The following is a 23792-nucleotide window of genomic DNA, read 5'->3' as shown; positions in this document are numbered from 1 at the left end:
CAGACTTTTTACTATAACAAGTAAAGAGACTGAATCAGTCATCACAACCATTCCCACAAAGTAAAGCCCAGGACCAGATGGTTTTACCGATGACTTTTCCCAAACATTCCAATAATTAAAAACAATCCTTCTCAAAATCTTCCAAAAAATTGAAGTGGAAGGAATACTAGCTAACTCATTCTATGAAGCCAATATCAAACTAATACCAGTGCGATAAAGACACTACAAGAAAAGAAAATTACAGACCATTTCTCTTAGGAATATAGATGCAAAATCCTCAACAAAATACTAGCAAATCAAATTCAACAGCATACTGAAAGAATTGTACCATGATCAAGTGGGATTTACCCCAGATATATAAGGTAGGTTCACACATGAAAAGCAATTAATTAATATACCACATTAATAGAACAAAGGAAAAAAAACACAACAACATCTCAATTGACATAGAAAAGGCATCTGACAAAATCCAGCCCTCCTTCTTGATAAAAATACTTAGAAAACTAGAAATAGAAGGAAACTCCCTCAGCATACATGAAAACCCACAGCTAACATATACTTAACAAAGACTAAAAGCTTTCCCTCTGAGTTCAGGAACAAGACAAGGATACTCACTGTCAACACTGTTATTCAACATTGTACTGGAAGTTCTAGCTATAGCAATTAGGCAAGAAAAATAAATAAAAGGGACCCAAATTGAAAAGGAAGAAGTAAAATTTTCCCTATTTGCAGATGACATGATCATGCAGACAGATGATCATATAGACAATCCTGAAAAATCCACAACAAAGTTACTAGAGCTTATAAACAAATTCAGCAAAGCAGCAGAGTATTAAGATTAATGTCAAAAATAAGTAGTTTTATACAATAAAAATGAAAAATCTGAATAGAAAATAAAGAAAATATTCTACTTATAATAGCAACACCAAAAGGATCAAATACATAGGTTTAAATTTAATTAATGATGTAAAGGTCTTTTACACGGAAAACTAAAAAAACACTGCCAGAAGAAATCAAAGAAAATCCAAGTAAATGAAAGGAAATTCCATGTTCATGGATTGGAGAACTAAACATTGTTAAGATATCAATTCTACTCAAACCAATTTACAGATTCAATGCAATCCCAATTAAAGCATCAATAACTTCTTTGCAAAACTGGAAAATCCAATAACATTTAGTTGGAAGTATAAGTGATCCCAAATAGCCAAAAACATCTTGAAATAGAAGAAGGGAGTTGGAGGACTCAATCTTTCCAATTTTAAAACTTATTACAAAGTAACAGTAATAGGGTACTAGCACAAGGACAGACATATAGACCAACGGAAGCAAACAGAGTTTTAAAATAAACCCTCACATCTATGGCCAACTGATTATTTTTTTTGAGAGTGTCCTGCTTATTTATTATTTTGCAGCAGAATGCCCAATATAAAACATAACTGCAAATATCCAGCAGTGCAAAAGGAGACAGTGCTTAAGTACAAATAGGAAACATGATTTCTTTTTAAATAAATACTTAAACACAACTGAGTGTCCTACAAGCATTTGGACTCGAGGGTTTCTAGGTCTGTGTAACTGGACTTGAGGGTTTCTAGGTCTGTGTAGCTGAGGTGCCTCACCCATGGATCCACGATGATGGTCATGACCCCCCAGTAATCGAAAACATGAAATCAGCAGAGCCAACGGCCCGATGTAATCACAATGATCCCCTTTCTAGAGCTTGCCCTAGCCCTTTACAGATTTGATCTGCCTGGGTAAAAACAACAGGAATTTCTTGAAGGTCAATGGTCTGTAATGGTTGAATAAGAATTCTACATGATTCTCTGTTCCCATTGCTAGTAAGATACACTTAGATGACTTTCTTCAATTCATCATATAGGACAAGCACAAAGGCTCCACCTATGCCACTGAGACCACTGGACCACGCACCCTTGAAGGCTTTGCCACCTTCATCTTTGAAAATCTTCCTCCAGCAATCAGCAGTCCCACTATACATGATGTCAGCTCCTTTACATCCAGGCTGCACCATCATCTGTCACCTCACAGTATCGAAGGGATAGGAGACCCCGCCAGCCACAGCTGTCACCGTCTGGTCAATCATCTAGCTCACCACAATGTGTGTATTCTTAGGGTCGAGGAGCATACCTTTGGCTGTATCATGCACGCCAAAACAGGCTGCCCTGTAGATGATGACGCCTTGCACAGAGACACTGAAGCCCTGGCATAGGCCTCAGATACTGTCAGACTTTGTGACTTTCACCAGACAGTCTCCTGGGCCTTTGAATTCTTTCTGCACCAGATTTCCCAACATCAGCTGCCAAACAGGTTCTAGCAAAATCCAGTGGGTAGACAAAGCAAAGACAAGTGGTTCCAGCTGCACTGCCAAAGAACAGGTTACCAGCAAAATACTTCCAGAACTGTGTGTGCTCCTTGACACCACCCCAAAACACCTGCTTATAATTATCCTTAATGGCAAAGTTAAGGGCTTTGGGTGGGGAAGTAGCAGATGACATTGGCCAAGTTATCCCTCCAGAAGAAGAGAAGACCCTGCTTCTTGGGAATGTGGACTATACAGTCCATGATGCCTTTGTACTGTTTGTCAGCAGTAATCTGTTTACTGGCATTAGTACCTGCAGCAGCAGCTTGACCAGCTCGATTGGGCCCACAGACATCTTGGAGACGGTGGCACTGCCAGGAAGTCCTTGGCAAAGGAGATGGGCTGTTCCATCATGGTGGTTGCACAGGCAGTGAAACAGGTGCAAAGCTGGGTGGAAACACCGAGAGCTGGGAGGGTGAAGCCTCTGATATGGCCAGTTGATTTTTATCGAGGGTGCCAAGTCCACCCCATGAGGAAAGAATGCTCTTTTTTAACAAATGTGGCTGGGAAAACTGGATATCCATATGGAAAAGAATGAATGTGGACCCCTAACTCATACCGTATAAAAACATTTACTCAAAATATATCAAAGATCAAAATATAAAAACCAAAACTATAAAACACCAAGAAAACAAAGGGAAGCATCTTCCGGACCTTATGTTAGACCATGGTTTCTTAGACTTTATACCAAACCCACAAGCAAAAAAAAGAAAAAAATAGATAAATTTAAAAATTTTCTGTATCAAAGGACTTCATTATGAAAGTAAAGAGACAACTACAGAATGGAAGAAAGCACTTGGAAGCCACATACCTGATAAGGGTTCAATATAGAGAATATATAAAGAAATGCTATAACTCAACAAGAATACAAAGAACCCCATTTTAAAATGGGCAAAAGATTTGACTAGACATTTCTCCAAGGAAGGTATACAAATGGCCAATAAAGACATGAAAAGATGTTTAGCATCATTAGCCATCAAGGAAATGCAAATCAAAACCAAAATGAGATACCCTTTCATGCCCAGTAGAATGGCTACTATTAGAAAGATTAGGAAATAACAAGTGTTGGAAACGATGTGGAGAAATATGACAACCTGTTCACTGTCGGTAGCAACGTAAAATGGTTCAGCTGCTGTGGAAAACAGTTTGGCAGTTCCTCAGAAAATTAAGTATAGAATTACCTTATAACCTAGAAATCCCACTTCTAAGTACATATCCAAAAGAATTGAAAGTAGTGACTCAAACAGATTTGCACACCAATGTTCATGGTGGCATTATTCACAAAATATAAAAGTTGCCAAAATATGAAAGCAACCCAAGTGTCCATCATCTGATGAATAAACAAAATGTGGTGTATACACAGAATGGATATTATTTGGCTGTAAAAAAGAATGAAGTTCTGATACATGCAACAACATGGATATACCCTGAGGACATCACGTTGAAGGCTAAAATAAGCCAGACACAAAAGGGCAAATATTGAATGATCTCGCTCATATGAAATGATTAGAATAAGCAAATTCATAGAGTAAGAAACTAGAATACAGGATACCAGAGACAGAGGTGAGGTAGAAAATGGGGAGTTAATGCTCAATTGTGTACAGAGTTTCTGTCTGGGTGAGGGAAAAGTTTTAGTAATGGATGGTGGTGAGGGTCCCACAACACGGTGAATATAATTAATACCACTGAATTATATATTTGTACGTGGATAAAAGGGGAAATTTTAGGTTATATATGTTATTCAAATAATTTTTTTAAATGTTGAACTGTACACCACAGTGAACTATATTATAATAATATTGTTTCATCAGTTTTAACAAAAGTAGCATACTAATGCAAGGCACTAATAATGGGAAGAGGGATATATGGGAACTCCGTATTTTCTCTACAAATTTTCTGTAAACCTACAACTTCTCTAATTAAAAAAAGACACTATTATTTTTCTTATGACTTGCCTAAAAAGGTGGTACAGAGTACATTTTCGTTTGTATAGGTACATGCATATAAACGTAAAACATTGTGTATGGTACATGGTATGAATCTAATAGGAACCTAATACATACATTGATTTGACTTAAATGAATTCAAATAAACTTGCCTGAAATAAATTTTCACACATCCCATTAAGCACTATCCTCCCCTTCTTCCAGCGCTTTGGGCGACTGAAGACACAGCACTATTCTGCAAAAATATGCTTGAGAACTACCAGCATAAAACAACTTTCAACATCCAGAGCTAAAGTTAAAAATAGTACAACATAAGAACATAAATTCTCCTAGCCTAACTTCATCTAACTGATGAAGGGGTGGGGGGTGGGGTGGGGGGCAGAAGTCGGCAGGGAAGCATCAGGCCCCGGCCAGCCTACCCCCACCCCGCCCCCACTCCCCCCCAATCCCCATCCCCCGCTTCCTACTCTGTGGACCCAGGGAGGGGCTTGGAAGCTGGCGGGGCTGTCCAGGCCCTCACTTCCCATCTGTGACTCTGCGTCTTTCTCGAGCAGGAAACCTTATATTGGTGAAACCTGAGTCCCCAATAGCTCTGCCCTCTGGTCCCTCAAAGGAGGCAGCTGCTGGGGCTCAGCAGCTGCTCCAGGACCCAGCCTTTCCCCGGACACTCGCCAGAGGGCCCTGGAAGCCTGCATTCAGGGTTCCACCCACGCAGACAAGGGTGGTCTGTGGGGTGGGAAGGGAAAGACCACAAAGCCCCTGAATTTGCAAGAATCGGTCAGCTTGTGAAAATAAAACAGTATTCTTGGGGTTTGGTGGCCTTGGAGGTTCAAATCCCAGTTTTTAAGAGTCTTCCCTGGGCACAGTGGGGAAGTGGTCAGTGTCAATCAAGAAAATAACTACCCTGTATGGAGGACTTACTCGGTGCCCAGCACTCAGGAAATCCTTCACATCTACTCATCTAACTTCAAGACAACCCTATTATCCAAATAGGTCATTTCTGTCGGGTAGGAATCACTGATTTCATTCTTAAGATGAGGAAATTGAGACTCAGAGAAGTTAGCAGGTTGCCTGAGATCACACAGCAAATACATCAGGCTTTGGGAGTCAGGTCTTCCTGACTCAGCCACACACTCATAACCACCATGCTTTACAGGCCAGCCAATGGTTTATGGAGACACTAAACCTCCCAGCCCTTGGTGTTGCATGTCAGAGTTGTACACACAGAGGAATTATGTACATTTGCTGCCCTTCCATCGGCAGTGACAGACAGATGGGCAAAATGCCAGCTCATGCACAATTCCAGTCCAAAAGTCTAGTAACAGCCCCTCACAAAACAACAATTAAAAACTGTCCACCACCAATCCTGGGGCTCCACAGTCTCTCCTCCATTTGTTATATTTAAAAATGATCGGTTGCCTCTGAAAGGAGAAAAATGCATTAATTATACATATAGTATTTTTTTAAGTTTATAATTGTTGTGAAGTACTCTGAAATTTATTGCTTTTTTGCATATCTGTTATTTTTTACAAAAAAGGTAAAAAAAAAAAAAGAGAAGGAGGAGTATAACAGAAGATAGGATTTAACAAATGAGTACGACTACAGAATCATTATATTGATATTTCATTTGGTCTCTAGCGTCTTGGAGCAGCTAGAAGAAAAATGAAAAATCGTGGAACTGTAATCCATACCAAACTTTAAAATCTTTTCTGTAATTACTTGTTAAAATGTACTTGGAAATTTATTGCTTTTTTGTATATATGTCATATTTTACAATTAAAAAGTTTATTATATACATATACATACATATATATACACATATATATATATATATATATATATATATTTGAATCTTAGTATAAATGGAAACCTAGTAGAATCAGAACAGGAAGTCCCAGTAACCACAGTAAGAGCTCTTAGATGCCAGGGTGAGAGATTAATTGATTTCTTATTAGAGGTTGTCCAAAGTTATCACTGGGGTTCTCCAATGGGAGACGTGAATCACTCACTGACATGGGGCAAAATGAATTTTCTGGAGGAAGTACAACTAACTACTGAAGGCAGCACTCCAATAGAGCAATGCATCCTTTTTCCATTCATCTTTGAGTTAATGTACACTCCCAAGAAAGATCTGTTTTCAGATCTAATGGAAACCTGTGAAATCTGCACCCGCCTCCAGCATAGTCCTGATTATTCTTGCACGTGGTCACCTATCCTTCTTTCGTACCCCCCTGCTGAATGGCATTCTGTAGCACACAATCTAGTACTTGTCTATTCTGCTTTGTATTATCATTTATGTTGCTTGTTTTTGTCTTGTTTCCTAACTCGGTTTGTAAATTCCTGAAAGCAGAAACTATCATATATTCCCCTTAATTGAGCATAGATGGGGACACCCAGCAAGTGTCTTGTCTTTGTCTTTGCCATAAAGATCTCCGATTTTGGCAGCAAAGCGACCTGGGTTTGAATTCTTTCCCCTCCACTTGCTAGATGGGTGACCTGGAAGCAAATCAAACCACTAGATCTCATCTTCCTCATCTACAAATGGGGATTAAATGAAACATTATTTATTAAGGAGTTACTGCTGGGCCTGCAACTCAGGAAGTGAGTCCAAATAGTTCTTTAAAATGGACGTGCAAGAGTGGGCAGTGCTTAAAGAAATGAGAAGAGAAGGTGGATTCCTGAGTGACATTTCTATTAATAAAATGAGGTCACGAGATGGCACAACAACTGGACAGTCTCTGACAGTTCACAAAGGCAGCGAAATTTTTTAGCTGCCCCCAATAAAATGCTTATCTTACAACCCTTTCCCCCAACTCTCCCTCCAAATCTAAGTCAAGTGTGCATGTGAGTATGTGCATGTGCATGAGATGCCAACATAAACACTATATCATTTCTAGTTTGGCTCTTAGGAAATCACATTAGGTGATCCTGATTTATATTGAATTTTTAAGTTTATTTGCTTCAATTCAAATGAGCCAACAAATGTAATTACCACTAGTCACACTGTTTGAGGGTTGAGATAGTACTTTAGAGTCACATGCTTCAAAAGCAAATATTAAATATTCTAAAAGGCTAATGCAAGATCATCAATGAGATCTTAATTGAAATAATTAGAAGGATCTTGATAAAAAGCAATAATTTAGTCTGTGAAGTTTAAAGAACTCTCCCTAAAACTATTGTGATTATTCACATTACTAAAAGATGGAAACAACCCCAAGTGTCTGTCTATCAACTGATGAATAAGCAAAATGTGGTACATACACATAATGGAATATCACTCAGCTGTAAAACGGAATGAAGAAGTCCTAACACACGTGATTACATGGATAAACCTCAAAGACACCATAATGAGTGAACAAACAAGAGCACAAATACTGTATGATCGCACTGATTTGAAATCATTAGAATAAGTAAACTCAGAGAATCAGAATCTAGAATATGGGGTTACAAGGGATGGGATGTGGGCAGGGAATAGGAAGTTAAGGCTCAAAATATACAGAATTTCTATTTGAGAAGATGGGAAAGTTTAGGTAATGGATAGTGATGGTAGCACAATACTGTGAGCATAATTAACAACACAGAACTATATATTTGAATGTGATTAAAAGGAGAAATTTTAAGTCATATATATGTTGCTAGAATAAAAACCTTTAAAAAACATGGAACTAAAAAAAAAAATACATGGAACTAAACAATACAAACAATGAACCCTAGAAAAACCATGGACTATTGCTTAAAGTACAGTAAAAATGTGATTTCATCAATTGCAACCAATGCAAGGTGTTAATAATAGGGTGATACATGAGAACCATGTATTTTATATTAGATTTTTCCATAAACATACAATCTAATAATTTTTAAAAATACATATTCTAGATATAACCTCTTATAACTTTTCAGTATGTGTGGTTTATCAGCCAATCCACAAGTTATTTATTGAATAGCTACAGGGTATGCGCTTTCCGAATCCATTTCATTCTTAGAACTTAACCACCATTACCATACTGTCATCACTTGACCACATTTTTGGAGGCAAAAGGGCTTATGAAAAGGCAAATGTCTACCATTTGGCACTTATAACTTCTGCCCAAGAGTCACTGAGATTTCATTTGTCTTCCCAGCTCACTCTCTAACCAATCCCAAGATCCAAAGACTTATCAGAAAGGAAGATAAAGAGAATGAATTAGAAAAGAGCATTTTCTTTTTCCTACATTTTTTATTATCAGAATTTGCTGGTTTCCTGCAAACCTACAAAAGACTATATAGGGCTGCCAGCTTATAGTTTGGGGAAATACAAACCACATCTTAATCTATGTATAGGATTAGTAAAGATTTATGGTTAAAGAAAAATCTTCAGTCTGATTCAGCCCAAATGCAGGTCTCCTTTAATTCCTTAACTCTCTTGTTACTTTAATAGGTATCTGATATTGTGATTTTCTTTTTATTTCATTCTGCTTCATATTTTTTCTAGCTTTATATTTATGTTTTCTCTTGTACTAAAAATCGTAGGAATCAGTTATTAGTCTTTTTGTTTCCCATGGCTCCTAGCACCATGCAGATAGATGGGTTCTTACTAAATTGGTTTGACTGAAATTTATTATACAATCCCATAGTTTAAATACATGCGTACGCGTGAGCGTGCACACACACACACGCACACACACACAGAGGACACCTAGCAAGACCAGAATAGTATCTTTCATGTACACGCCACAAATACTAATCCAGCATCTTCTCTGGAGCACATTATATGGTTTACCTGGGGAAAATTCTGTGCATTCTGTTCTGGAACAGAGAGAGAAAGAAATCAAGTGTCTCAAAGACTTGAGTTTTTCATAGTGGATTAAGTGGCTCCCATCCTCTGCATTTGCAAGTAAAATTAAAACAGCATTTCATGATTTCCATTATTTTAATATGTGTCTTATTATTGTAATGGTGATTTTTCATCCTCTAAGATTCCTGTATCTTGATTTCACCGCTTTTGATTAAATAATCCATGGATGTTTAAAGTGTTAATTTATGAAAACAGTGTTAATAGGGCTAAAGGACGGTTGGATGCTCACTAGATTTTATGGCCGTTGTGTGTTTTTGATCACAGGAGGTATGAGGAAAAAGATTAGAACAAGTAGTTCAGCAATACATCCTGGCCATTGCTGGAAAACATGGAGATATTTTAACCACAATTTTTTTCTCCTATCTATAGCAAAAAAACATAATGATGAAAAGTATCTTTCTTCTGAACTGTTCATGTAAAGTTTATAATTTCCTCTTCCTACTGTCTTACTTTCCAATTTAAAGAAAAGCAGGAGAACTGCATAAAAGAGAACTTAAATGAAAAAAAAATGTTAATGAATAAAACAATGTGAAACTAAATGAATGTCCTCTTAGTTCCCTCCATCCTTCTACCAGATCTAAAATAGAACAAATGAACATAATGGAAGAAACATATTAGGAAATGTTTTTCTTCATTTATGACATAAGAAACCTGAGCCAGCTTAACTCTCCTAAATTCTGCCCTCATCCCCAGTCCAATGGTTCATTTTAAATTTGAATTTGCAAGTGTTAAGTTACAGGCTGCTTTATTAACTAGCTGTCAACGTGTTCTTGTGGCAAACAGGGGTAAAGTTAAGATTCTTTAAATTTCATATGAGTATTCAGTTAAGTTTCCAACTGTCTCTTTTTAAGGAAAAATGTCTTCTTCCTCACATTTCCACATTCAAGTAAAAGTTGTTCAGAGTTTGTGCTTTGTGGCATATATTATTTGGTATGCATGCAAACGTTGGAAAGTTCAAACAGATAACTCTTTTAGGAAATGGAAAAAGCTCATGACTCTTCTGAAACCCAGGTGTTTTTTGGAGGCAGAGAATGACTAATATTTTACCCTGAAAACCTACCTTTGAACCTTTGAGAATTAGTGGCTCTGTCTATAATTTGCTACTTTGATATTAACCTTTCATTGCGATAAAATCAGTTTTTAAAAAAAACATTTGGGGCTCAGGGAAAAAGGAATTAATAGCTTCAATATAAGAAACTTACAAATGACTATAGTTTTAGATTATGTTGGGTTGTTTTCTGCAAAGTAAACATTCACAGTGTTCTTTGTTGTTTTAGAGATGAGAGGACTGCTACCATTTTCTAAGAAAGTCTTTCTAAAATTTAAAAGAAAATGACTATTGAAGTCTACCAATCAATAGTATACCAAATAGCACATGCATTGAGTTGCTATTTTTAGCAACACAGCATATCAAGTTTCTTAAAACTCCATTCTTAGAAATGGAACAATATTTTATTGACATCTACTTTGGTAAACTGTGCATTTTCAAAAAGCTTTTCAACTCTGACTTTTATTACCAGAAATACTGATATTCAGATGACAACAAAGTATTTTGAGAGCCCTGAAAATTAGATCCTGCTTGTTGCATGCAGAGACCGGGGTTCGATTCCCGGTGCCTGCCCATGCGAAAAAAAAAAAAAATCATAGATCCTGCTTGTAATTCTCATTTTAAATCATAATTTTATCGTGACATCAGATTCATCTAGAAGCAACATTTTTATTTCATGGACAAGCAGGCAGGTATTAACTCTAAAGTGCACATTCTGTGTTCACAAATATGTTACCCGTAAGAAAAGCATCTAAAATTATTATGCTAAATAAAATTTTTCTGGCCTTCAAAATGTAATCCCAGAACATATGCAAATTTATGAATGAGGATAAACGTTTTACTTTTTCAAGTCATTTTATTAACTTTTTTATTATTAAAAATCGTCTTTGGAAAAAAAATTGTCTTGGTTTGTAGGGGCTAAAAACTCCACAAAAAATGAAATTGTTCCTCCAAATTATAGTGCGCTCCAACTTCCATACTTAATATTTTAAAAATAATCTCTAAAAAGATTCATCTTAAATTATACCCTGGCAAAAAAAATTTTGGAATAAAATTGTAGTATTTTTTAAATAGCAGGATATATAGTTTTTAAAAGATTTCATATCCCCTCACCCATGCTTTGTCAGCTTGTAGAGATGAAAACAAACTTTAATCACTCACAGAAATACAGGTCAAGGTTCACACTTTATCCCTAGGGAAACCACTAGACAGGAGTAGGGAGAAGCAATACTCCAGGACTCTGGATCTGTTCAGAATCAGGTAGAAATCTGAAAATAAAATCTTGTATTTTGAACAAATTCTGAAGAATGCCAGGGCTTTTTAACTTAAGTGATTGCAATCCACATGGATTGGAATACATGAGGAATTCTTTCTTTGGGAAAGTAGTAAATCATTTCACAGCTCAGCTCTCAGCTATTGACGAATGTACCTTCAAAAAATGCATAGGAATTGGTCAATTAAACAGAAAAATGATGAAACTACTGCAATATCCCCACCAACGAAAAATTATCCAAACAAAGCCATCGGAGAAAACTGTGCATGGTGTTGGAACGAGCTTTTCTGATTAGGTCACTGTAAGGGATCTGAGCAGACAGACCTCACGACACCCGAGGAGCAACTTAATATTAGAACGGAACAGAAAATCCGATTTCTTCTTGTGTAGAGAACTGTTCTAACCTTCGAAATCGGACCGGGAGAAGACACTGGGGCTGCGCCCGCCTGCGGGATCCGTCCCCTTTGCAGCGGCCCCAGGCTCCCGCCCACCCCCCGCGCGCGGCCACGGAGCCCCCCGCCCGGCTCGGGCCCGCCACTCCACACTCTGCACACAATGGCGCCCTCCGAGCTCCCGCTACTCGGGTCCTCACGGTCGGTCGGGCGGGGAGCGCCGTGCGCGGCGGAGATGCGTCCGCGCTTTCCCGGCGCGAACCGGACTTCCAGGGGGGATCCGCGCACAAAGGAAAGTGCGTAGGCTTCCTGCCTGCGCGTCACCTTTTCCTCTGGGCAGAGGTGGGCGGCTGGTACTGCCGCGCGGGTCAACCAGGTGCCAAGGCGCAAGGCGGTTCCCGCGTCCCGGCACTCGTCTGCCCATCTCGGGCCTCAGCGGCCGGGGCCCAGGGGTCCTGAGCTTTGTGCCCGGGACCACGCAGGCAGGAGGCGGGCGCGTGGGCGTCGGAGCGCAGGGGTCAAGCCTAGGGGTGGGGTGCCGCCTGGCGCCCCGGGGTCGGCGACTGCGGCCAGGCGGGGGCGCGGTGGGGGGGCCGGGGGCCGCGCGCGGGCTGAAATAGCACTTACTTTCTCTATGGTCCCAGGGAGCAGGCGGTCCAGCAGCCTGCAGAGGACCACCCCATCTTTGAGAGACGACTGCAAAAAGCCCTCTGGGTCCGAGATGGTTTTTTTGGGCGACTCCAGCACCCCCAAGGTAATGAGCCACGTAACGGTCTGTTCAGCGGAATTCATAGCTGCCCGAAGAGGAGGAGAAATCCGCAGGGGGAAGGAAGGGGGGGGATACCGCACACGGAGCAACCTTTCCCTCCTCGCTCGCTCTCCGTTGCTTTTTCTGATCCCCCTTTTTTGCTCGTGGTTTCACATTGGAGCAGCCGAGGCTGGAGCTTCTGATCCCACCTCCTCCTCCTCCTCCTCCTCCTTCCCCATGTAGATGCAGATGATGACGATTGGCTTTGCGAAATCCAGTAGGTCCAGTTTCGCTCCCTCTCCCTGGCGTGCGTTTTGGCAGACTGTCAAGTGCCTTTTCATTATATGCACATGAACCTGCAGCGGCGGCGGCGGCGGCGGCAGCCGGGGCGCCTCCGCCTCCTCCTCCTCCTGCTCGCTCAGCTGCTGTAGCCCAATGACATCACTGAAATAAGAAGAAAAGAAGATGCCGTTTGCAAGCGGCTCTACATCCTGTCATCGCCTCGGCGTGTTCCAGCCGCCACCGCTGCGCACGACAGATGGGTTCGCCTTGTTCTAGGTACGGGCCGGGGCCGCGCGGACAAATGGACACGCTGCGTGCGGTTTTGCGCAGGCTTTGAGCATGATATAAATGTAACCCACACCAGAATTTCACGAATGACACAAGGAATAAACCGTTAATGTAAAGCCTTGGAGCATATGGTTTTGCACATGTGGATCCACTTACAGGTGCATTTATGTGAGAATTTAGATACAGTCATCCATCTAGACACCCTTCAATGACCATTCTCACCATTATTCTCCTATGCATGTGTGTGCGCGCGCGCACGTCCTTACCTGGACAGCTGTTAAGTAAGCGACAGCCCCGAGAAGTCCTTTTGACCTCTAGAAGACCGGATTCAGTCTCACTCGCGGAGGTGGTTTTACCAACGAAGGCTCGCGCGGCCTCCCTTCCCCCACGCGGCCATGTGCGGTTTCCCTCTACACAATATGTTAACCATTTGCGCTTCTGCTCCGGGTCTATTAAGCAGACACCATCTGGTTGGAAGAGCCTCACTTGACTTTTTTCGCTCTTCTGTCCCTTCCTCCGCCCCACTCCCTTCCTTAGAGGACTCATAAAGTTTTATTTATTTATTTTTAAACATGAATGTTTCAATTATTAAATATTTCCCAGAATTCTCTTTTTATTTTTGCCAGTTTGATTTCAAGGGCGGGGGAGAGGGGGTGTCCTGAAAAAGAGACATTCGTCTCTCTTCGCCACCGCCACCTTCCAATACAATAATTACGGGAACATAAATTATAATTAAGTATGTAACCAGATGGGTCTAATTCAGGAAGGGATTGATTTTCCTAACGCTGCTGCTAGTCCTTTTAAACGTGAACAGCAATTTAACGCTATGCTGCTTGGTTTCGTGTGCCCCCTAGTGGAAGGTTGGTTAAGACGGCTGGTGACCTCACCAAATTCTGGAAGGAGGGTGGCTAAATATACGTACGTACGGGCCATTTGGGGAGAGAATGTTCGTAGTCCAGAAACCTTGGAATCACTCCACTTTAAATTAATGGTGACGTTACAAACACTGTTAGAGGAAAGTCAAGAAAATAACACCTAAAACGGATCTACGTAGATTATTACGAAGGAAAATGTAAACAGCTCAAATTAGGCACTTAGTTGGATTATATATGAGTAAAAAGAGCCTCAATTAGACACAGGTCTATGGACACGTACAGGTCTAACTTAAGGAATTCGGACCTCAAACCGTAGTGTAATAAACGAGTTTTTTCAAACAACTCATATTTATATCCTGAAGAAGAAATAGAGCTTCTTTTAAAAACAGGACAGTATGTAAGGAGATTTCATTGCTACATTTACTTTCATTTATTTCATCTGCATGAGTTGTCAGTGCTTTCCCTCTTTCTTTGCCTTTACTTCCACGATAGTTTAAAATGATATTATCAATCGCTTATAGAAAGGGTACTGTGTTTCAGGCACACATATTAATACATTTAGCGAGAAGAGCTAGAAATTATATAAAGTTTTATTATTTTAGAAAGTAAAGAGGCTTAACTCTTCCTCCTCTTTTTCTGCTTTCATCGAGAGTGTTTCTGTGCAATCATTAATTGCATATATTCCAGCTTTCTTAACCAGTTTGCTTTCCAAATAGAAACATAAGATAATTCAATAACATTATCAATTCTGGGTTATGAAGGTAACTAATATTTGGTGATAATAGCTACCATTTGCTCACTAAATGCCAAGTACTGTGTCAACTGCTCTAATTGTATTATGTCACGAAATCATTAACACAACCTTATGAAATTACTCTCATTATCCCCATTTTACAGAAGAGGAAATGCAGCCTACAGAAATGAAATCATTGTCCGAGGTCACACATGCAGTAAGAGGTAGAGATGGATTCAAATCCAAGCTATCTGGCTCCAGAACTGATGGACCTAACCTGTTTTCTATATTGCTTTCCTTTAGGCTTTCAGAAGACCATTAGAGAAGCTAACAGCTATATGGTGGTTAATTTTATATGTAACTTGATTAGGTTATGGTGTCCAACTGTTTGATCAAACACTGGCTTAGATGTTGCCATGAAGTATTTTGTAGATGGTGCTAGCTGACGTTAAGTAAAGGAGATTATCCTGGGTAATGTGGGTGAGCCTCATCCAATCATTTGGAAGCATTAAAAGTAAACTGAGGGTTCCAAAGTAAAGAGGAAATTCTGCTTCAAGACTACACCCTCAACTTCTCTGAGTTTCCTGCCTGCCAGCCTCCCCTACAAATTTCAGACCCAACATCAAATCTTGCAGAATTTCCAGTCTGTCAGCTTCGCCTAAGAAATTTGAACTCAAGACTTCAGTTATTACTCTTACTGTAATTTCTCCATCCTGCAGAATTCAGACTTGCCATTCCCCACAATTGCATAAGCCAATTCCTTAAAATAAATTTCTGTATATATGTATACACAGAAAACACACACATACACACATATATCCTGTTGGCTCTGATTCTCTGAAAAACCCTGACTAATATAAACTATATCAAGTTTTATGCCCCAAGAGTCTTTATCAATAGAAGGATATGAATGCAAGGGTAATTTTTCACTGAGATTCCTATGTACTCTCATTACTGTTGAATTGGAAAAATAATTTAGAATGTCTTCATTACAATTATTCTATTAAATTAGGTCTGGCATTTATAAATCTGATAAAAAAGTAAGATTCAAATTAACTCAGTAAAATAGTTCTACAAAAAGCAAGCTCTAGGAAGAAGCCTTAGGAGACCAGTGAAGCTGGTAGCTAATTATATTGTTTTTTGTTTTTTGTTTTTTGTTTTGTAGAAGGTCCCGAAATTTTAAACATTTTTATTTACCAAGGGCATTCTTTTCCCTTGGATGTATATTAATTTCAAAAAGAGCTTATTTGGAAGGGATGCAAGTTTGAAACTGTTGCATGTTCCAGAAAAGCCATATTCTTTCATCCTTATTCAATATTGCTGGATGGGATCTTTTTTATTATTTCCATGGAGATGTGACCCACCCCATTGTGGGTGGTACCTTTTGATTAGATGGTTTCCATGGAGATGCGTCTCTACTCGTTCAAGGTAGAGTTGCTTACTGGAGCCCTTTAAAAGGGAACAATTTTGAAAAAAGCTTCAGTGCCAACAGAGCCCAAGAGCCCACACAGCCAGAGACCTTTGGAGATGAAAGAAAATGCCCCCGGGGAAGCCATTGAAGAGCCCAGGAAAGAAGGTTAGTAGACATAGCCCTGAGCCTTCCCAGCTGACAGAGGTGTCCAGAAGCCAAAGACCCCAGCAGATGCCAGCCAGCCACATGCCTTCCCAGCTAACAGAGGTGTTCCGAATGGCATCAGCCTTTCTTGAGAGAAGGTAACCTCTTGTTGGTGCCTTAATTTGAACATTTTCATGCCTTAGAACTGTAAACTTGCAAATTAATAAATTCCTCTTTTTAGAAGTCATAATGTTTCTGGTATGTTGCATCCCGGCAGCTTAACAAACTAAACATTCCAGAAAGTAACACTGTTCAAAGCTAAATGTTTTTAGGTGCTTAATTCAAGTATTTTAGTATCCAAGGTATGCATTTGGTTAAGCTTGCCTTAAAAGTTTTCCAGGTTACAATTATAGAGGACATATTCTATGGAATTGAAACTCTATAGCCCATCACTCATTGATCCACTGGGTGAGGACCAATAAAAATTATTTTCTAAGGAAAATTTTGGCCCTGAGTTGTAGATATTCCTTGGGCTCACTGTCAAAAGAACATGGAATGGCTTTTGGTGCAGGCATATGCTCTTTAGTTCTTGCAGCTCTCATGAGAGGATTTCAGCTTTATTCCTAACTGGGCTGCTTATTCATGCCTGACAGCCACATTCCAGATATTTGTTAGGAATACACCTAAAAACTTAGATGCAAACCAATAATTATCAAAAGCTCAGCTGAAAGGCACTGTGCTTGACTGTGAAGATAGTCTTATAAATATGTTAAGTTCTACCCCAACCTTAAGCTGGACAAGGAGATATCTATCCTTGAGTGTGTAGTAATGACTCCCTGCAGAATGGATTTTACTGAATTGAACCATCAACTAAATTGATAAAAGCAGTTCTATGAAAACTCATATCTACTGTAAGTATGTATCAGAAAAGCATTCATTTTATAAAAGTGTCCTATTTATTTGGAATAAATATGGCCAAATAGTAAATATTAAAGATGTAAGGAAAGAAAAAAGTTTATAGATACATATATATGATTGAAAAAATTACTCAGGATCAGAAAACAGTTTACCAATATCATCTATTGTGAAGCATAAAGTTAACAAGTTGCTTATCTAAGTTTGGGTTCCCCCAAAAGCAGATCCTGTGGCAATGATTTAGATGGAACTAGTTCATTTGGGAAGTGATTCCAGAAAGCACAAGTAAAGGAGGTTATAAAGTGAAGCAGGAGGGAGAAAATGAATAAAAAGTGTGTAAATGAGCAATTGGTGCTCAGTTCCCCTGGGAAGCCTCTGACTAGAGGACAGGGAGGCTAAGGCTTAGTCCACTGACTCCCATCTCCTAGGATCGAGGGACTCCCCTAAGGACACGGACCTCTAATTCCACAGAACCTCAAGTTGCTAGGACACAAAATGCAAATTCCCCAAGTGGATCACTAGGAGTGGTGGTTGGAGGGACCAAAACTATTTCTACCATTTGGTCCCAGCACCCATACTTTTTAGCTACTGAGAGCACACCACCATATAAAGGCCATTGGCTCAATATCTATCCCTCATCTTAAAGTACACGTTCCTAACCCTCGAGTGGTCATCCCCAGCTGGCACCTTTGCTGAGTCTTTTTTTTTTCACTTTTTATTTTGAAATAATTTCAAACTTATAGGAAAGTTGCAAAAATATTACAAAAATAATACATAGAACTCCAAAATACTCCCTCCCCAGATTCACCAACTTTTAACATTTTGCCACCTTTGCAATATCATTCTATCTATCTTTCTCTCTATCGATCTATATATGTTCCTATCATCTATGTTTCTAAACATTTGAGAGTAGGATGCATATATCGTACTTCTTTAACACTTAATATTTCTGGCTATATTTCTTAAAAACAAGGATATTCAAATTATGTAACCACATTAAGTAAAGTTATCAAGTTCAAGAAATTTAACATTCATATAAGCATATATTCCTAATTTTCATTTGTCTCAATAATATAATTTGGGGCCATTTTCTTCTCCATATTAGATGCAACCCAGGATCATGTATTGCATTTAATTGTCATTGCCACTTTAAAATCTCTCTCTTTTTAAAATTGTAGTAACATATATGCGACCTAAAATTTCTCTCATTATGAATCCATTCCTATAAATCCATCTCTCTAAGCCACCTGACCCTTTCATACTGCCAAGGCTGATCCAGCATCTCAACTTCATTTGCTATAGGCCATGATAGCATCCCAGTTTAAGAAGTCATACCTTCATGTATTAAGGAAGAGCTTAAAGTGTGTTAAGGAAGAGCTCAGTGACCCTGTGGAGAAATGATCCTGAGATACAATGAAGTGACTGCCCTCATATGAGTTAAGTCTCCTCTATCCAGCCTTCTGTTTGCCGCTCCCCACCCCATTCCAGCAAGGTCCATTCTCATACGTGGTGACTCAGTTCATGCTGGTACCTATTTATCAGGTCCTGCAACTCTTTTAATAAATAAGCTTTTTTTCTGTATAGCTGCTATCGCACTTCCCCCATCAGCAAATGCTGAGATCTGACCCCAGTTATTATTTTAGAGGTCATATGAGCAGACAGGGGAAAGATCTTGAGGATAAAATGCATCATCTTGTTCTCTAAGGCATCAGCAATGGCATCTGTGTGGCCACATCATATCACTAGCAAGAGATCTAAATCCAGATTTCCTTCCTGATGTCTGATGTCCAAAGTCGCTTCTGACACCACCTGCCTTGGTATGGACTCTCAAAAGCAGACCCTGAGGCCAGGCAGTGGGTGCAGGTAGCTTATTGGGAAGATCAAAGGAGGACGTGGAGAAAATAAGATAGGGAAGAGAGAAAAGCTAAAAATAAAGGGTACATTAGTGAATGTGTTATCACTATAACCACCTGGGGCTCAATTCCACCAAAGACCCTTTGAAAAACTATTAGGAACCTGTCTCAGAATTATCTCATTAGATGAAGGGGAGGATGAACTTCCCTTTACATCGCATCAAAAAGCACATAATGTCTAATGATCTCTCTTTTTCGATCAATGGGTTCTGATGTCATTCGGAAGCATCCCTTATAAAACTACACAGCAGTCCTATCTATTTGTTTCAATGGCTATTAATAATGACCTACTGGACTCAACATTTCATTTGGAATTTTGATACCCTTCAGTATTTATCAGTTGAAATTCTTTTGTAAAGAAATACTTTATCAATTAACCATACAGGTACTCTAAAATATAGTTCCTACCAGAAAAGCAAGATAAATGCTCCCATGTTTTCTTTTGTTCATTCAGCAAAATGAGTGACCAGTGGTTTGAAGTATCATTGCAGATTCATGGATTTTAAAAAACATATTTGATGCATTTCAATTTATTATTTCTCTCTTCATATTTTCTTTTCTTGTACTTGTTGAGAGATGTTTCTCCCTCATTCCCTCAAATTTCTAAATATCTTTGAACAGAGATAATGATAGCTTTTGTTCCAGACTGTCTTTTCAAGGATGTTTGTATAGCAAACAGCCTTGAAGACAGAGATAATGTCACCCACTAGGGCAGAGGGCAGATTTGCTTGTTGAACAGTATATTAAAAATAATGTCACCCGCTGGGACAAAGTTTGGGTAGATTTGCTTGCAGTCTATGTAGAAATTGGGGTTTCCTAATCGCAGGGTTCCTCCGTTGTTTCACAAACCCATGTGTGTGCAGCTTCCACCTGGGCCCACCTCTGCATTGCTCCCAGGGGACTTGGGAGCAAGGGGAGTAGATGTGAACCCGAAGCCATGCTGCCTGTGTCCCAGGGGGATAATGTCTGTGCCTGTAACCCAGGAGCGGGTGTTTTCTGTGTGTATCGAGGAAGCAGGCTAGGCTATCGTGTTAATGCGAATAGGATTAAATCTCAGATCTTTCATAGCTCTGCACAAGTACTTTTACTCATTTCTCAAGATGAATGCTAAATTATTTTTTTTCCTGCATATCGCTCTCATTAGGTCCCATAAATTTTAAGAGAAAGTACTTTCATTACTTTCAAGGTGATTTGGAATTTCTTTTATGATTTCTTCTTTAACCAAATCTTTAGTTAGAAATATACTTTAGTTACCAAGAATTTAAGAGATTTTTGGCCATTGCTTATGAGTAGGCAATTTAGCCTATAAGCCTCTACTATTTCATTACTTCTCTCGTGAAGATTTTATAGATTCCATGAACACATGAAAAAATACATATTCTCTGTTCAAGGGAAAATATAGCTATATTTATCATATAAGGTTTTTTGTGCTTTTTAAAACCTTCTTATTTTGAAATAATTTTGGAATCACAAGTAGTTACAAAAATAGTACTGAGTTCCCATGGGTAATTCACCCAGCTTTCCCCAGTGCTAACATCTTATATAACCACAGTACATATTCAAAGCCACGAAAAGGGCAATGATACAATACTATTAACTAGCTACTGACATGATTTTGGATTTCACCAGTTTTTCCATGTATTGTCATGGGTGTGTATATTTATTTGAAATTTTATCACATGTATAGATTCCCACAACCACCACCACAATCAGTGTGGTAGTTTGGAGGCTGTATGTTTCCAGGAAAGGACCATGTTCTTTTAATCCATTCCTGTCGGTGCAGACTTATTATAGGTGAGAACTTTTGATTGGGTTATTTCAGTTGAGGTCCGTCCCAGGATGGCTCTTCCTCCTGTTACTGGAGCCCTTCCTTCGAGAATAAAAAACAGAAAAAGCCCAGAGAAGTTTAGAGAAAAGCCCCATAGAAGCTAAGAGAGGATCCACAGAAAACAGGAAGCTGCTAAAGCCAGAAGCTGAAACAAGAAAGCCGGGGGTGGGTGTGGGTGGGGAAGGAGGACCCGTAGACACCCCCCATGTACCTTCCCATAAGACCCAACTGTCCTGGACACCAGCAGCCTGTTTTCAGAGTCAGGCATTGGCCTGTTGATGCCTTGAGTTGCACATTTTCGCAGCCTATGAACTGTAAATTGTAAGGTAGTAAATCCCCATTGTAAAAGCCAACCCATTTCTGGTATCTTGTATTCCAGCAGCTTTAGTAAACCCAAACACTCAGGATACAGAAGTGTTCCATCACCACACAAAAAATTCCCTTGCATTATCCCTTTATAGTCACACCTTGCCAACTAAGTTTTTGAATCCCTTTTTGACCCCCAATTTTTGTCTGTTAGATATGACCAGTTCTGAAAGACATAAAAGTTTAAGACACATTTTCCCTAAATCTCAAAACATTAAAAAAAATTTATATATGATGTTGTTTGACACACAGGTTGATTGAGAACAGCTCTATCTTTTTCATAATTAAGCCTTACATCAATTCATATGTTAATCTTTATCCTATTATTTCTTTTGTCCTTAAATTTCAACCTCTCTGATCATATTTTTCCATTCCTATTTTCTTTTTATTTGTATTTGCCTGATTACTCTTTGTCAACATTTTCACTTTCAACAGTTCTTCCTCAATTTGTTAGATTCCTTAAACATCATAAACTAGTCTCTACTTTTGAATGCAGTGTGTTGACTGATAACCGTTCTCCTCTTATTTAAAAGAAATTATTTGTTTTACATTATTATTTCCTATTTTCTTTTCCATGTTTTTGTTTAGATTGCTCTTGTTCTATTTTTGTCCTTTTTTTTTTAAACTTAAAAATTGCATCATACTTTTCCATTTAGTAAATGGATATCTTTCCTTTCATGGCTTATAACCAGATACACCTTTTTTTTCCTTTTGAAAATGATATACCATCTTCCCCACAGATATACTGTCCCTTCTTCCTACTCGCCACCCATCTCAACTCAATTAGGATTTTAAAATACTTTTCTCTCCTCTCCCTCTCATCAGCCCTCCCTTCTACACTCCCCTCTAGATCTTTGAAATGCTGTGGCATCCTCTTTCTCTATCCTCTACTCCCATGTTTTCAGCCAGTTTAGTTCTTACTCCGTTTAGGTCTAGACTATTTTTAGAATTTCCTTTGGAGAATATCCCTTCCTTATGAAGAGTTCTTATTTAGCATTTATCTTACACATTTTCAGGCAATGCAAAATAATTTGGATTTCTATCGAAATGTGTGCGTGTGTGTGTGTGTATTTATCATCATTCTTGCCTGGAACTTGATGAGACCTTTCAAACCACTGACTCAAATCTCTCTTCAGTTTAGGGAAATCATCTTCTGTTTTTCTTCATTTAATATCTCTCCTTTTTTGTAACATTCTAGAACTTCTATTGGTTTCCTGTTAATTCTGTTTTATATGTTTTCAATGTCCCTTATTTTTTCACTTATGACTTTCAGCTCTTTATTTTTTACTCTGGACTTTGAGATGCATCCCCCTCTTTAGATTCCAGTCCACTGATTTGGACATTCTTCTCCTCTAATTCATCAATCACATAATTTTTTAGCTTCAGAAAGTCATTTTTTGTGCTTCATTTGAAATTCCACAAGTATTGTTTTGTGTCATGTTTATTTATTATTTTAGGAAAGAAAGTATTATATCTTGAGAGGAAAATGCTCCTTTCCATGATCAAGGGGATTTATGGAAATGAAAATGATCACTCCAATATCTTACTACTAAGTAGACGTGAAAGAAGAGTCAAGGGAATTTTGGGGAACTTGAAAAGTCTTCTCTGTTATTCCACACAGCAACTCTTCTCATATTTACATCTTTTCAACTCTTTCCCTCCATTTCCACAGTTCCTTCTTTCTAACATACTCATATACCATCGTCTGATTTGGTGCGTGTGTTTATCACACCTGAACTCTTGTTCCCAGCCTCTGGGATGGTACTCTGCTGCTTTTACTCTCCCTTTTCTGTCTTCTCTCTCTCTCCTCTCAACTGGTCCCTGCCCCACCCTCTGCTAGAACATATCCTCCCGTTTTCCTGTATGCCTACCTTAAAAAAAATCTCTCCATCAGCCTATATTCTCTTCAAATTATTGTCCTGTATTCTCCTTCCTTTCACTAAGTCCTCACTCTTACTCCTCTTGCTCTAAGTCGAACTCTCTCATTAGTTTATGGAAATAAGCCTCTGTAAAAAGGAATAAAGTGTGTGTGAATCTCAGCAGGGCAGAATGGGAAGCACTCCTGGACCTGAGTAACACCTGAATAGCAGATTATAAAACATGCTTTTAAACTGCTTCTTAACAGTTCTGGGGTTAAGAAGCCCTTTGAGAATCTGATGAAGCAAAGAAAACTCTCTTCAGAGGCGCAGAGTTTCTAATAGAATTTCAGAGGGTTTTTGGATTTTTTGGAGTATATCGGTGGGCCTCAGAAAAGAACATACTAGCTTGAGAGTAAATGTGAGTAGAAGTTACACATGCCTAAGATATTCTATGGCTGAGTAAACTTACTTTTTAAAAAAAGAAACAGATATTTGAAGATTAAACTATTTTAATAATCTATTGCTTGTGTAAAGCGTAATGGTGCTGGAATATACGAGGCTTG

The 23792-nt window shown here is 39.0% G+C and overlaps 1 protein-coding gene, 1 long non-coding RNA gene and 1 pseudogene across 6 annotated transcripts in view; 1 reads left to right on the top strand and 2 right to left on the bottom strand.

Annotated features, from left to right (window-relative positions):
• The window catches only part of ARHGEF7 (Rho guanine nucleotide exchange factor 7), a 267744-nt gene extending 254053 nt beyond the window's left edge, over nucleotides 1–13691 (bottom strand). For 2 of the 5 annotated variants that reach the window (XM_077158687.1, XM_077158688.1), the window contains exons 1-2: nucleotides 13452–13687; nucleotides 12495–13059 (exon numbers count right to left, since the gene is read on the bottom strand). In XM_077158687.1, the coding sequence (XP_077014802.1) occupies nucleotides 12495–12659 (165 nt within the window). In that variant the 5' untranslated portion in view covers nucleotides 12660–13059; nucleotides 13452–13687. Of the gene's footprint in view, nucleotides 1–12494; nucleotides 13060–13451 lie in introns of all 5 variants that reach the window. The other 3 variants (XM_077158695.1, XM_077158691.1, XM_077158690.1) reach the window with 3 other exon arrangements.
• The window catches only part of LOC143681570 (uncharacterized), a 68559-nt gene that overhangs the window by 30004 nt on the left and 14763 nt on the right, over nucleotides 1–23792 (top strand). Inside the window, exons 5-6 of the long non-coding RNA XR_013174735.1 lie at nucleotides 12512–12621; nucleotides 12859–13173. This is a non-coding gene — a long non-coding RNA (uncharacterized LOC143681570). The remainder of the gene's footprint in view (nucleotides 1–12511; nucleotides 12622–12858; nucleotides 13174–23792) is intronic.
• LOC143681567 (ADP/ATP translocase 3 pseudogene) lies at nucleotides 934–4633 on the bottom strand (annotated as a pseudogene).

This window comes from Tamandua tetradactyla, chromosome 4 (assembly GCF_023851605.1).
Source record: "Tamandua tetradactyla isolate mTamTet1 chromosome 4, mTamTet1.pri, whole genome shotgun sequence".
Lineage (NCBI taxonomy): Eukaryota > Metazoa > Chordata > Mammalia > Pilosa > Myrmecophagidae > Tamandua > Tamandua tetradactyla.
This window is presented reverse-complemented; position numbering and strand designations above follow the sequence as displayed.